Below are 16,143 nucleotides of genomic sequence, written 5' to 3'. Positions count from 1 at the left end.
TATATATTTTACATTTCTATGCATATAAAACACTTAAGAACGTATGTTTCAGCGCTGGGCTCGGGATCAAAACCCCAAACCCCAAAACCCAATAATTAAACCATTGCGTTGCTTGGTAATAATTGTAGCTTTCATCGGGGCAGGGCCTTTCTCACTTTATCCTTTAAAATTGTTCCGATCGTTGACCGACGTAGCCTAATGTTTTTCCAATGACCGATGGCGTTTCACCTCTTTCCAATCATTTTATTATTTCCACTTTATTTTCAATTGTGATCATGATTATTTTCGTGATCAGCAACACTGCGGATTCAGAGCTTGACCGCCGGGTCCTAATGTCCACCGCACTGAGACAGGTTAAATAAGGTCTGGGGTTCCGCTGGGTCCTAAGATCCACCACATTGAGACAGGTTGAATAAGGGACTTGAGCATCCACATTTTTTGGTATCCGTGAGGGGTCCCAGAACCAATCCCTCGCGGACAAGGAGGGCCCACTGTAAAGGTATTCATTAGGATTTCTTCTAAGTTGCTTGGAGTGGAAGTGTTTTCAAATCTATAGTTCTTTTGGATGGGTGGTTGTCAAACATGATAGGCAGGGAAGGAGATGCTGTATTCTTCTCAGAGTGAAGGAAGTATATAATTTCTTTACAATGGGATGGTGGATATTATTGGGGTATGATGTGGTCTTTTTGGAGCTGGCATGTGAAATTTCCACAGTGCCTCCTGATCACAGCAGTGCTCTTCAAATTCACTGTAGTTAGTATGGGGACACTTAAAAGGTAATGACTTCTGAAAGTTCTTCCAATTTGATGTCTTGTCTGAAACTGTACATTTCATGATGATAGATATCAAAATTCTTTGGTAGTTAAAAGTTTAATCTGAATGAAGGTTTTCCAAGAACAAAGGATGCTTAAAATAATAATGGTGATTGTTCCTTCAAAATGTGAGGTTAGAGTTGAGCTGTCACACAAAACTGTGGGAAACTTTGGTCTTCTTGAAACAAAAAGGTTAATTTTAGCATGAAGTTTAAAACTCTTTATGCATGCGCAATACTGATGGAATGTTTCACCTATATATCCATTTTAATGAATAGAATAAGTAATTGCAGACATGCTATTCTTAATAAATTAAAGCCAATTACTTTGAAGGAATTATTTGCTGTTGGAAACAAAGGAAGTAACCCAATGTCAACTTCTTATATAGTAACCACATTACCGAGTAATTAATGTGTATTTTTATTTTACTGAATTAAATTCATAATTTCATTCTTTAACTTTAAAACCTGGTTGCCTCTGTAAAATGTTCTTAATCCTTGCCTTTTGAAAAAGGAGAACTTAAAGTGACCAGACATTTTAATTTTCAGATATTTACCGAGAGCCTATTGTGTTCCAGTCGTTTGGAGAATATCCGCTTAGCTGGACAAATGATGCATTGCAGCAGTGTGTCTGTTGACCCTCCCATTAATGCTGCTTACAGAAGCAAGATACAATCCAAGGTTAACTATGAGAAAAGCCTCAAATTGGTTCTTGCTGCTGCCAGAGAGTATTTTGATTCATCGGCCACTTTGACTGATAGTTGCATGGATTTAGCCAGGTAATCTATAAATTCATGTGTTGTTTACTTTTTAAATTCTTCAGTATGATTAAGTCCGATGAGAGTTGATAGTTTTAATACCAGATGTAATTTTGCTGGTGATGCATAACTTGCTGTTCCTGCAGTTAAGATGATTTAAGAATGATTAACATAAAATGCAAGCTATAAACCTTCACCTTCTGTTTTCCCTGCAATATACTGCTGGATAAGTTTGATGTATACAACAGTTCAGATAATAGTGCAAATAGTAAGTCAAAAACATTCAAACTCCTTGTTTTGGTTGTGTCCAGACCTTCATATGGTTGCACCCCATGGTATGCGTTCAAGCAACAATAATTTGAAGCACCATTGCTGAATTAACTGTTATTTTTTTCCCAATGAAATAACATGGGAAATCCCTGCTAAATTTCGGGAATAATTAAAATGTTTCTGTCAATGTGAAAATGGTGCAAAATACTGGGCTTATGAAGTTTGAGCAGGTAAACAACATCAGAAGGTCCACGAGTGAATCTGGAAATAAATAAAAACACAAAATGCTGGCAAAACTCAGCAGGCCAGACAGCATCTATGGGAGGAGGTAGTGACGACGTTTCGGGCAGAAACCCTTCATCTCACTCCTGATATTCATCTCACTGCTTAATATTCAGTAAGGGCATTTCACGTGCATGTTGTGAATTCATAACAATACCAAAGCGTGCTGAGTTTAAGAGTGAAAATGCAGTTACAGTGCAGAGATAAACCAAGTGCTATGCAACAGTAATTACTATTCAAACATAACACATGGATCTCTCAAAGCTGCTTTATTCTGTTTGCGTTGTAGTGTCATGTAGCAAATGTCAGCTGGTGCAAGGTTAGTGTCACAGAAACAGGAGTAGAGATTTTTTTTACAAGTAGAATACTGTACTCAGAATCAGGAGAACCTTTATCTTTTAGTTTAGAAAGCTATTTAGTGTCTTGTGGTTTTATTTTGAATGGTGAGAAGAACAAACATAATCATCATTTAATACTTCATCTAAACCACTCCTCTAACTCCTAGGCAGTGCTACTAAGTAGATACTTCATCGGGCTTTGTAACTAGATTCTTTTTATGAAATCATGTTTATTTTGTACTTTGTCCTTAGAATTACTTTTATAAAGCAAGGTGATGACAGACAAAGATTTTGAAACATTTCCCGTTTGCACAGTTTTTACAGCTTACTTGCTGATTCCATTCAGGTTCTTGAAAGCAAATGCATAAAGAAACAGAACTTGGCACTCTACATGTTCATCCAGCAGTTTCATTCCTATAGAATGAATGATTGCTATTGTGATGACACTTTTTTTGTAGTTTTGAGACTCTTTCCCAATACAGTGTATTTGTATATTTTTGTAATGTGTCTCTTGACTAGAACAGGTGAAACATTAACAGTTGGTATGTTCTTCATCCATTCACGGTATTACAACCGTGGCTGACAAGGGAAGTCAAAGCTGTTCTAAAAGCAAAAGAAAGGGCATACAACAAAGCAAAAATTAGTGGGAAGTTAGAGGATAGGGACGTTTTTAAAGACCTACAGAGAGCAACTAAAAAGAATCATTAGAAAGGAAAAGATGAAATATGAAAGCAGGCTAGCAAATAATATCAAAGTGGATAGTAAAAGTTTTTTTCTAGTATGTTAAAAATAAAAGAGAAATGAGAGTGGATATAAGACCACCACAATATGAGGCAGTAGAAATATTAAGAGGGACAAGGAGATGGCTGATGAACTAAATGAGTATTTTGCATCGGTCTTCACTGTGGAAGACACTAGCAGTGTGCCAGATGTTGTGTGAAGGAAGAGAAGTGGGTGAGTTACTATTACAAGAGAGAATGTCAGAATCAGAATCAGGTTTATTATCACCAGCATGTGACGTGAAATTTGTTAAATTAGCAGCGGCAGTTCAATGCAATACATAATCTAGCAGAGAAAAATAATAAATAAAATAATAATACTAAATAAATCAATCAATTACAGAATACGTTTATTGAATAGATTTTAAAAAAACATGCAAAAACAGAAATACTGTGTATTGGTAGTGTCCAAGGGTTCAATGTCTATTTAGGAATCAGATGGCAGAAGGAAAGGAGCTGTTCCTGAATCCCTGAGTGTGTGCCTCCAGGCTTCTGTATCTTTTACCTCAGTGGTCCCCAACCACCGAGCTGCAGACCAGTACCGGGCCGCAAAGCGTGTGCTACCAGGCCACGAGGAAACGATATGATTTGTCGATATGAAACGATATGAGTCAGCTGCACCTTTCCTCATACCCTGTCACGTCCACTGTTGAACTTGAACGCAAGCGTGGTTATCAGTCGCCTAAACACAGTGATACCCTCATGCCAGGGATCACTGGTTGGCCTCAGGTGACCGGTGGCCTTGCACGGCCGGTGAGAAGTGCCGTTGCTACTGACCTGGAGCGTGGACAGATGGGTGCCGCCTCTAAACCTGTTTAGCACACCGAATGTTCATGGGGAACCTGGTGCTAAAATATTCGCAGACGAATTCGGGCTCAGGGTTTCATAAGTAGCAGAGCAGCTACCTCGCTGCGATTTACTGAAAGTCATCCCTCGAGACAAACTTTTGTCGGCTGATAGATCCTACAGGGGGGGGGGGGGGGGGGGTGGACGTGTGCCCTGTCGCACTTCTCGCTCGGTTGGTCACTCTCTCCGGACTGTGAAGGCCGTGGCCCCGGCACGGGGACCTCTGGCCCTCACCTTGTCCTCTCACCCCACCCATGACCAGCCACAACTGGCCAAGGCGTCTGGCGTCAGGCGGGCGGGAGGCAGGAGTTCAGGCCCAGAGGCTGTCTAATGAGGCAATGAAGCCCTCAAAACTGCTTTGGTACCTTGAGTCCAAGCACCCTGCACTTAAAGACAAACCCGTTGAGTTTTTTGAGCAGAAAAAACGTGTGCAAGCGGGACAAAAGCAAGTGCTGATAGCTACATAAACTAACTTGCGGAATAGACTGGACATAAGGAACCTCCTTCGAGTATTACAAACAAAGGGGGACGTCACATGATGACGTAGGATCGAGACGTGGAAATCCAGCTCTCCCGTAAAAAACCAGTAAAATAACGTTTAAGTGAAGAAAAGTTAGTAAATACTTTTTAAAAACTACTTATAAACTATTCAGGATTGTCTTAAGATATGCCTCCTAAACAGAAGCAGAAGAAAACTACTACTTTGAAGACAACACAAGTTGGAAAAGAATCAAGGCTGGTCGCTATGAAAGAGCCTCGGGCTCAACTGCATTTTACCTCTGGCGATACAGAACAGGAAACTGTGGCAACATCAACCATTTCCAAAAAAGAAGAACAACAGGAATTGCGCATACGTGAAGGAAGGGGCATGCGCAAACACGAGCAACCCAAATTACAAATCCCAGCCACGATCGGAACTGAAAGTGAAGATGAGGTGGAATCAGATTCTCTGGATAAATCGGATGAAGATGAAGAGACAAACAAAGAAGAGCAACAGGAAGAGCTTGGAGGTGATGGAGACATAAGAAAAACTTTGGTGCAAGTAATGCATGAATTAAAAGCATTAAAAGTAATAAAAAAGATATTAAAAATATGAAGATTATGTTTGATAAAATGATGAAAAGACAGGACAAAATGGACAAGAACATTAAAAACGGGAGACACCATTAATAGAGTGAATAAAATGGAAGATAATATTTCTGCCTGGACATCAGAAAGAAAACAGTTGTTGGAAAAAGTGGATGTGCTTGAAAATTTTTGCAGACGAAACAATATTAAGATTGTTGGACTTAAAGAAGGTATAGAGGGAGAGGATCAAATAAATTTTTTTCAAAAATGGATCTTGGAAATTTTGGAAATGGAAGAAGGAACCCAGTTAATTGAAATTGAAAGGGCTCACAGAGCCTTAAGATCAAGACCTCAAGTTGATCAAAACCCACAATCAATCTTGATAAAATGCTTAAGATATCAAGATAAAGAAAAGATCCTGAAGGCGGCTGCCCAACGTGCCAGAAAGAGAAACGGGCCATTGATGATAGAAGGGAAAACAGTTCTTTTCTATCCTGATATTAGTTATGACCTTTTGAAGAGAAAGAAGGAATTTAACCCAGCGGAAAAAGTTTTATGGGAAAAAGGCTATAAATTTATATTGCGCCACCTGGCAACCCTGATAATTTTTTTGGATGACGGAAAAAGATTTTTTACTGATTATCGGGATGCAGAAGAATTCGCACAAGAACTCCCAAATATTCGCTAATTACAGTCAAAGATTTAAAAGTGAAACGGATTAAAGATGAAGATAGGGACAGTGAATGGAACTGATGGATGTTTAAGTACAGAAGAATATTTAAATATATTCTTAATTATATGATACAGGGGGAGAAAGGTTAAAATTTGAGAAATATTAATCGAGAGTAGTGATATTACTTTTTTTTCTTCTCTTATATATACTTTATGTTATGGGGGAGCTGGGGGAACCGGATCGATTGCTACGGGATTCACGTGTGTAATCATGGCGATTGCCATGACCCGTACAACGGAGGGGAGTAATGTTGTGTTTTTTTTTCATTCACAACATTAGTAGGGGGGTATTTTGTTATTTTTTTCTTTATAATCTATTTTTCTTTTATCTTTCTTTCTTTGCCTGGACAATTGGGGGGGGGGGGGGGAGGCACATAGCAACATGAAGAATTTTAAAAAGATTCCCCAAGGTACTACGAAAGTTGAAAGATTAGGTATTATTATAGATTGGAGTAACCCTGTTAAAAATAACGACTAATTTACTGAATTTTTAAAGTTTTAATGTTAATGGGTTTACTGGACCGGTGAAAAGAAAAAGAATTTTAACATAACTTAAGAAAATGAAAATAGATATAGCTTTTTTTTTACAAGAAACACACTTAACAGAGATAGAACATCAGAAATTAAAGAGAGATTGGGTCGGAAATGTTATTGCAGCTTCATTTAACTCAAAGGCGAGGGGAGTTGCAATTTTGGTTAATAAAACTTTACCAATTAAAATACATAATGTATTAATTGATTCTGCAGAGAGATATGTAATTATACATTGTCAAATTTTTTCAGAACTTTGGACTCTTATGAATATTTATGCACCAAATGAAAATGATTTAAAATTTATACAAGAGGCCTTTTTGAATTTGGCTGACGCATATGACAAAATATTAATAGGAGGAGATTTTAATTTTTGTTTAGACCCAGTTTTAGATAGATCAACAAAGATTGTTACAAAATCAAAAGTAGCAAAATTTTCTTTATCATTGATGAAAGATTTAAATTTGATTGATATATGGAGAAGAATTAATCCAAAAGAAAGAGATTATTCATTTTATTCAAATAGGCATAAAACTTATTCAAGGGTAGATTTTTTTCTATTATCAACGAATATTCAAGACAGAGTGAAAAATATGGAATATAAAGCAAGAGTATTGTCAGATCATTCCCCTTGATAATGACAGATAATGATGGATAAAGAGGAAGCGATTTACAGATGGCGATTTAATTCAATATTATTAAAACGTCAAGATTTTTGTGATTTCATGAAAAAGCAGATTCATTTTTTTTAGATTCAAATTTACATTCAGTTGATGATAAATTTATAGTACGGGAAGCAATGAAGGCATATCTGAGAGGTCAGATAATAAGTTATACTTCTAAAATTAAGAAGGAATATATGGTAAGAGTATTACAAACAAGCTGGATGAACTCAGCAGGTCGGGCAGCATCCGTTGAAAGGAGCAGTCAACGTTTCGGGCTGCCCGACCTGCTGAGTTCATCCAGCTTGTTTGTACGTCTTGATTTGACCACAGCATCTGCAGTGTACTTTGTGTTTACTCCTTCGAGTATTGCAGTATTCTGGTCGTGTTTAACACGCCCCTCCCTGCCCCCCTTCGTCCGGTCCGCAAGAATATTGTCAATTTTAAACAGGTCTACGGTGCAAAAAAGTTTGGTGACCCCTGTCTTACCTGATGCTAACAGTGAGAAAAGGGCATGCCATGGGTGCTAGAGGTCCTTAATAATGAATGCTGCCTTTCTGAGACACAATTCCCTGAAGATGTCCTGGGTAATTTGTAGGCTCCCAAGATGGAGCTGACTAGATTTACAACCGTCTGTAGCTCCTTTCGGTCCTGTGCAGTAGCCCCACTCCCCCCCCACACCAGATAGTGATGCAGCCTTTCAGTATGCTCTCCACGGTACATCTATAGAAATTTTTGAGTGTATTTGACGTGCCAAATCTCTCCAAACTCCTATTGAAATATAGCTGCTGTCTTGCCCTTCTTATAACTACATCTATATGTTGGGACCAGGTTAGATACAGAGAGATCTTGATGCCCAGGAACTTGAAACTGCTCACTCTCCACTTCTGATCGCTCTGTGAGGATTGGTATGTGCTCCTTTGTCTTACCCTTCCTAAAGTCCACAATCAGCTCTTTCATCTTACTGACGTTGAGTGCCAGGTTGTTGCTGCAGCACCACACCACTAGTTGGCATATCTCACTCCTGTACGCCCTCTCATCACCATCTGAGATTCTACCAACAATGTTTGTATCGTCAGCAAATTTATAGATGGTATTTGAGCTATGTCTCGCCACACAGTCGTATGTATGTAGAGAGTGGAGCAGTGAGCACACACCCCTGAGGTATGCCAGTGTTGATCATCAGCAAGGAGGATATGTTATCACCAATTCGCACAGTCTTTCGGTTAGGAAGTTGAGGATCCAGTTGCAGAGGGAGGTACAGAGGCCCAGGTTCTGCAACTTCTCAGTCAGGATTGTGGGAATGATGGTATTAAATGCTGAGCTATAGTTGATGAACAGCATCCTGACATCGGTGTTTGTGTTGTCCAGGTTTTCTAAAGCCGTGTGGAGAGCAATTAAGATTGCATCTTCCATTGAGCTGTTGTGGCGATAGGCAAATTGCAGTAGGTCCAGGTCCTTGCTGAGGCGAGGAGTTCAGTCTAGTCATGACCAAACTCTCAAAGCATTTCATCACTGTCAGTGTGAGTGCTACCGGGTGATAGTCATTAAGACAGCTTATGTTATTCTTTGTGGGCACTGGTATAATTGCTGCCTTTTTGAAGCAGGTGGGAACTTCTGCCCATAGCAGTGAGAGGTTGAAAATGTGCTCAAAGAGCTGAAAGACCTAAGGGTACATAAGTCACCCAGATCAGAGGAACTGCACCTTAGGATTCTGAAAGAGGTAGTGTTAGAGATAGTAGTGGCATGAGAAATGATCTTTCAAAAAATCATTGGATTCTGGCATGGTGCCAGAGGACTGGAAAATTGCAAATGTCACTCCACTCTTCAAGAAAGGAGGAAGACAGCAGAAAGGAAATTATAGACAGCTTCGCCTGACCTCAGTGGTTGGGAAGATTTTAGAGTCAATTGTTAAGGATAAGGTGATGGAATACTCAGTGACACAGGACAAGATAGTACAAAGTCAGCATGGCTTTCTTCAGGGAAAATCCTGCCTGACGAACCTGCTAGAATTCATTGAGGAAATGCCACACAAGGTGCCACACATGAGGCAGTTCACCAAGTTAAGCGCCCATGGTATCACAGGAAAGTTACTAACATGGTTAGAGAATTGGCTGATTGGTAGGAGGCAGCGAGTGGGAATAAAAGGATCCTTTTCTAGTTGGTTGCCAGTGACCAGTGCTGTTCTGCAGGGGTCGGTGTTGGGACCACTTCTTTTTATGCTGAATATAAATGATTTAGATGATGGCTTTGTTGCCAAGTTTGCAGATGATATGAAGATTGGTGGAGGGGCAGGTAGGGTTGAGGAAACAGGTAGGATGCAGAAAGACTTTGAAAGATTTGGATAATGGCAAGAAAGTGGCAAATGAAATACAACGTTGGAAAATGCATGGTCACGCACTTTAGTAGTAGAAATAAATGTGTGGACTATTTTCTAAATGGGGAGAAAATCCAAAAATCTGAGATGCAAGGGGATTTGGCAGTCCTTGTGCAGAACACCTTGAAGATTAACTTGCAGATTGAGTCAGTGGTGAGGGGGACAAATGCCATGTTAGCATACATTTCAAGAAGTATAGAATACAAGAGCAAGGATGTAATGCTGAGGCTTTATAAGGCACTGGTGAGGCCTCACCTTGAGTATTGTGAAAAGTTTTGGGCCCCTCATCTTAGAAAAGACGAGTATTGGAGAGGGTCGAGGGTGGGTTCACAAGGATGATTCCAGGAATGAAAGGATTATCATATGAGGAACGTTTAATGGCTCTGAGTCTGTACTCGCTGAAATTCAGAGGGATGAGTGGAGATCTCATTGAAACCTTTTGAATGTTGAAAGGCCTAGACAAAGTAGATGTGGAAAGGATGGTTTCCATGTTGGGAGAGTCTGGGACAAGAGGACACAGCCTCAAGATAAAGGGGCGCCCTTTCAAAACAGAGATGTGAAGAAATTTCTTTAGCCAGAAGGTGGTGAATTTGTGGAATTTGTTTCTACATGCAGCTATGGTGACCAAGTTGTTGGGTATATTTAAGGCAGAGATTGATAGGTTCTTTATTAAACATGGCATCAAAGGTTAAGGGGAGAAGACCGGGAACCAAGGTTGAGGAGGAAAAAAAAAGGATCAGCCATGATTGAATGACAGAGCAGACTCAATGGGCCAAATGACTTAATTCTGCTCCTGTGTCTTATGGTCTTTCCCCATTTATGTTCAGTTGGTTAATAGCGGTTTTATTTATTTATTTTTTAACATTGGGGGTGTGAAATACAAACATAATGTTTTAATATTTTTGTCTTCATTACGTGTTCAGGTACGGAGAAGCAAGAATTAACTGAAGTTGAAATCTTATAAATGATTAGTTTAATTGTCATTAAATAATAAAATATTTACTGATGGAACTGGTTACAACCTTGGTAGCATAATTTTAGGCTCTGAATGATGTGCTTCAAAAGACTAGTGTGAAGGATTTTGGCTGACTGGGGTTGGGTAAACACCTTTGCAAGATTACAGAATTGTGTGTCTGTATTGCTTAAGGCCTGTATCAGCAGAAAATCGTGGAGCTGCCCTCTACCCCTTTGCTGTAGACATAAGGCTACATGCACCACGAGGTTACGTGACTTGGGTGTTTTTTTTCTTCTCGCTTGCTTAGGACAATATCAAATATGGAAATGTTGAACAAAACTTACCGGTTAAAATCAACCATAAAGAGAGTGAGTTTACTGATTGTAAGCAGAGTCATTGCTGTCCAGAGGGACAGCTCCTGTGTCACGTATATAAAGAGTCTCCTGACGAATACCTTGGTCTGAGTCTTGTGTGGAAAAGGAAATTCCCTATCAACAAAGGTTAATTTATTTTTTTGAAGCCCTTTTTGACCTACTTCTGCTCTGTCACCTCAAAATTCTTTTATTGAATCATTGAAATATAAGCATGGGAACAGGGACTTTGGTCCACACAATCCATATCAACTGTCAAGACTCCATTTTTATTAATCTTTTTACTTTTCCCGCATTCCCGACAACTTCATCAGATTCTACCTCTTAATTGCATTATAGTGGGCAGTCATTTAATGACTGGGATTCAGTGGGAAACTGGACCACCCAAGGGAGAATTGTACATTGACAGAAAGAGCAAGTAAGCTCAACACACATTACCATTGGAGGTAACGTCCTGATGAAGGGTCTCGGCCCGAAACGTCGACAGCGCTTCTTCCTGTAGATGCTGCCTGGCCTGCTGTGTTCCACCAGCATTTTGTATGTGTTGTTGTTACCATTGGAGGTCCTGGTCAACAGGGTTGTGAAGCGGCAGCTTTATCAGTTGTACCACTGAACCACCCACCATGACACTGCTCACTTTATTAATACTTCCACTGAAATTATATATTTTTTGCATGGTATGGTGTTTTCTACAAGCCGTTTTGCTTGTCATGAAGACCAGTATTTAAACTTTGCATGTAGAGGTCTTCTCTGTATATTTATTTTCTTAATGTTTGAGCCGTAGGTATTGAAGTGAATAATGGCAAAGAGATTTTGTTGGAAGTTGCATCCTCTGTCTCATTATCTGCCTTTATTTCATCGACGAAGGTTTATATGCCTATTTTATAGCTGCTTTGATGCAACAATTTCTCATTAACAATTGCAATGAATCCTTTTTCCTTTTCAACTTGCTTCCTCTCAACTTGCCATAAAGATAAAATAATGGAATATTATCTCTGAATTATGCCTGGTAGGTTATTGCTGTTCAATATCATATCAATATCATTGCACCTGAACTGAAGGGGTCCAATATCCTGGCAAGGAGATTTCCTAGAGCGACTTGGGATGTTTTAAACTTGTGTGGCCGAGGGGTGGAATCCAAAATGTAGTGTGGCAGAAGAGAAAGTTAAGGCAAATACAGAAACTAAAGCAAGCAAGTCCACTAAGCAGAACAGGCATGAGCAATACAAGCAGTGGCAAAGGTCTTTTAGGTTAAACAACTTTTTTAATGTTTTGAGATACAGCGTGGAACAGGCCCTTTCCCGTCCCTTGAGCCACCCAGCAGCCCCCAATTTAACCCCAGTCTAATCACGGGACAATTTACAATGACCAGTTGACTTAATAAGTTGTATCTCTGTGGACTGTGTGGGGAAAAACCCACACATTCCGTGGGGAAGAGTCCTTGCTGATAATGTCAGAATTGAATTCCAAATTCTGATGCTCCAAGTTGCAGTAGTATTGCGCGAAGCACTAAGCTACTGTGGTGTTCCATAGTAGTGTAGCAGTTCTTGCATTTTAATGAAAGAAGCCTAACAGGAAAAAAAGGTGAGCTCAAGGCATGGATAAGCATATGAAATTGTGATATTATGTTTTTTACAGAAACATGATTTGAATGTGGGTGGGATTGGTAGCTCAGTGTTTTGGGATACAGATTCAATAGGCAGGGAGGTAAGAGGAGGTGGGGGGGGCTGCATTCTGCTTTCTGATCAGAGAGAACATGATGGTAGTACTTGGAGAGGATATTGATGGAGAATTTCTGTTTAAGCTGTATGGGTAGAACCTAGAAATGGGGGGGGGGCATTTCTTTGGGACTGTACTATCATCCCTCTTCCCCAATAGTTAACAGAAATTAGAGGAGCTAATATGTAGGAAGCTAGCAGTAGGGTTAATAGGGTAATACAAGTCAATGATTTTAATTTCACTAATATTGACCAGGACAGACATAATGCTAAGGGATTGGATATGGTAGAGTGCATTAAGTGTATCAAAGGTTTTGCCAAGCAGTATTCCGATGGCCCGAAGAGAGAGGGGTCAGCACTTAAGCTTTTGGAAATGAGGCAAAACAAGTTGCTGAAGTATTGGTGAGAGAGCATTTTGGGGCCAGTGATCATAAAGCTACTTGTTTCACATTAGGTATTGGAAAAGCAGACTGGTACACAAGTTAAGGCCTAAATTGGGGAAAATTTAATTTTGGAAGCATTAGACAACAACTTGTAAAGGTTGATTGGGCGAGGCTGTTAGCAAGTATAGATGTGCAGCAAGTGGGAAGTTTTGAAAAGTTAGGGAATTACTCCTGGTGGAGTTGAGAGTAAGATTCTGAGAGCTGTGATCTACCTGAGATTGGAAAGGCAAGAACTGAATAAGTGCAGTTATCTTGGCTTTGTGTGAAAAATCATGTCAGATGAATTTTACTGATTTGTGTTTTTGAAAATATGACAGACAAGGCCAGGGCTTTTGACAAAGTACTGCATGGTAGACTGCATGGTCAAGAAGTTACAATTACATGAGATTCAGGGTGAGCTAGCCAGTTGGATATGACAGTGACCTGTGGTGTACTGTAGGAGTCAGTACTTGGGCACCTGTTGTTTGTGATGCATATTAGGAATTTGGATGAGAATGTAGATAGCATAACAAGCAAATTGGTCATGTGGTGGGTAGTGACGAAGATTATCTAAGGTCACAAGTGGATGTAAATCAATTGTGATAGTGGGCAAAGGAATGGCAGATGGAATTTTAACTCAGACAAGTGCAAAGTGATGCACTTTGGGAAGTTAAACTAGGACAGGACTTGCACAGCATTGGCAGAGCCCCATTGAATGATATAAAACAGAGGCTTAATGAAGTTTACCACACATAAGAAAGCTGCATCTCTAGATATAAGACAATTATAACCATATTTCAAAAGTCCTCCCTTGCTCAAAGGAATGGGAAAAGCACCATAAAAAATCTTGCAAGTATGTTTTTCATCACTGATTCAATAATCTATCTGTGTCCACCATTTTCATCTTGAATTTAGCCAAACAATATTATATATTTTCTAAAAAGTAATAAAAGCAAATTTGTCTGCTCATCTGGATTCTTCACCTAAAAATAACAAGAACAGGCATAAATTAGAAATGCTCAGTGAAAAAAAGATGCATTTTCAAAAAATTGTATAGATTAAACATCTACTCTTCAATCTGCATTACATATCAGAGGTGGGCTCTCCACTTTCCATGACAATGAATCAGAGTTTTGAGAGGAATGTGTTGGCTGAATTATGCTACAGGTATATTAAGTAACAATGGAATAAGGATGTAATGCATAACAGAGAGCAGAGTTTCTGACGTGTCCACAAGACCTGGAAGCTGTTGCATGTTTTTTCTGTGTAAGCTGAGGGAGTAGCCAACATCTTACTTCAAATGCAGAGCAGTCAATCAACAAACCTCACTATGCCCTGACGATGCTAAGCAGCCAAGAAATGGTGAGGTGAGGAGATATTGAGGAGGGAATCAGCCGACCTGAACCAGGCTTGGATCCCAAATTGACTTGTAATATTTTGGGTATATTGGTACCAATCAAAATCATTTGACCTTGAAGGAGTGATACAAATTAACATCTTAGTACAACTAAAATTCACTTAGAAAGAAAACTAATATGTAATTGTTGATGAGGTAATAGCTGAATCAAAACCCCACCATAATTGAATCTCCAGAACTGAAAAGATCTTAAAAAAATAAGCAAATTGTGTAATCAACTGAACAAAAATAGCAGCAATAATTGCCAATGTTTTAAATAAGGAAGCCTCAACTAGTTTCTTCTTGTATGTCAGCAATCAAAGCAAAGGCATGGCTGTTAAAGAAATACTTGCACTTGCCTTCATGAATACGAATTAAAACATCTGTATTTGAAAAGCATGGCCCAAAGAAGTGATGCAGATTGTCAATCCAACCCTGAAAAAAATTTGCATATCAATTAAATAATGCATATGGAAGTCTTTAAGAACACTTTGAAAAAAATACAATCTGAACAGCTGGGCAATGAAGTAAATTATTTATGCAGAGAATCACCTAATTAAAAAAAAACTAGAAATCTGAAAGCTTAGTTATGGATTTGCAGAAGAAGTACAGTCGTGGGATTATTGTATTGGATTTCAGGAAAAAAATTCTTCCATTTTACTTTCAATGGACTAATACATCAAAGAGGAAGTTCAGAAGAAACACTTTTATCCATTGAGCTTTGAGATTGAGGGATTTGTTATAAAAGCTGTTCCTAGGGTAAATGGATATGTTTCATTGATGGAGAATCTGGGTAAACACCTGAATGAATGTGTGGGAATAAAGACTTTTGCTGATCGCAAGGAAGGGAGAAGACTTGAATGAAAGATAAATAAATAACTAAATAAATAAAGGACTAAATAAATGGCTTGTGCTGCATAATATACTTTATGATATTTTCAACAGATAACTACATAACTGTTGAATCAATGGAAAATAAAATACAATAACAGGATCAAGGCTTTTACAAAATTACTCATTCCTCACTGCAGTGAGTTAGACCAAACTTAATTTTTCTTGTAAAGCATTTTATTATAGAAATTACTTTTGTTACCTCGGAATTGTGTTCCTCCTTAACTGACATCAGCCCATATGTTCACTCTATTAAAATCCACCAGAATGAGTCAACCCATCTCTCTCGCTGCTTCACCTCATTTGGTGGCAGAGAGCCTTCTTCATTGCATTCTTACCTTAAGACTCAACTTTTCCCCAATGATCCCCTGGCTTGCCTTCTGCCATGGCCTTCACATTATTGAATTTACTCAATTTGTTTAAGTTCATCCCCAGAACTCTGCAAGACTTTTGTGCATCTCCAACTCTGACCTTATGAGCATCCTTAATTTTCATGCTTTATTAATAAGGTCTTTAAATGTCTATACTCCAAGTCAGAAATGCCCTCCCTTAACCCCTGAATTCTATACCATATTGCCCCAAACTTTTCATCATTTTAACAAGCTTTTATTCAATAATATATCTTGCATGGTTTTAACATCAAACTTTACTTGCAAAAACTGAAAAATGTCCTGTGATGTTTTGGTATGTTATAGTTGGCACTATATAATGCAAACTGTTGTTGTTACGTTATTGTATTTGTCTGTTTAAAACAAAGCACTGATAAGGAGCTTTATTTTAGACGGCAACCAAATGGAATATTGCAATAATTAAAACTTAAAACATCCCTCTGACATTAAGAGAATTCAAAAGGAGCAGTTCAATTAAATCACCATTTTTGCTTCAATTCACGATGTATGTGGTATATTGTCAAGGAACACAAAATTTGGCAAGTTA

At 38.8% G+C, this 16,143-nt stretch overlaps 1 protein-coding gene across 1 annotated transcript in view; it reads left to right on the top strand.

Annotated features, from left to right (window-relative positions):
- The window catches only part of nbas (NBAS subunit of NRZ tethering complex), a 305,288-nt gene that overhangs the window by 130,829 nt on the left and 158,316 nt on the right, over positions 1–16,143 (top strand). The window contains exon 30 of the mRNA XM_073056940.1: positions 1,361–1,590. Within this exon, the coding sequence (XP_072913041.1) occupies positions 1,361–1,590 (230 nt within the window). The remainder of the gene's footprint in view (positions 1–1,360; positions 1,591–16,143) is intronic.

Source organism: Hemitrygon akajei, chromosome 9 (assembly GCF_048418815.1).
Source record: "Hemitrygon akajei chromosome 9, sHemAka1.3, whole genome shotgun sequence".
Lineage (NCBI taxonomy): Eukaryota > Metazoa > Chordata > Chondrichthyes > Myliobatiformes > Dasyatidae > Hemitrygon > Hemitrygon akajei.
This window is presented reverse-complemented; position numbering and strand designations above follow the sequence as displayed.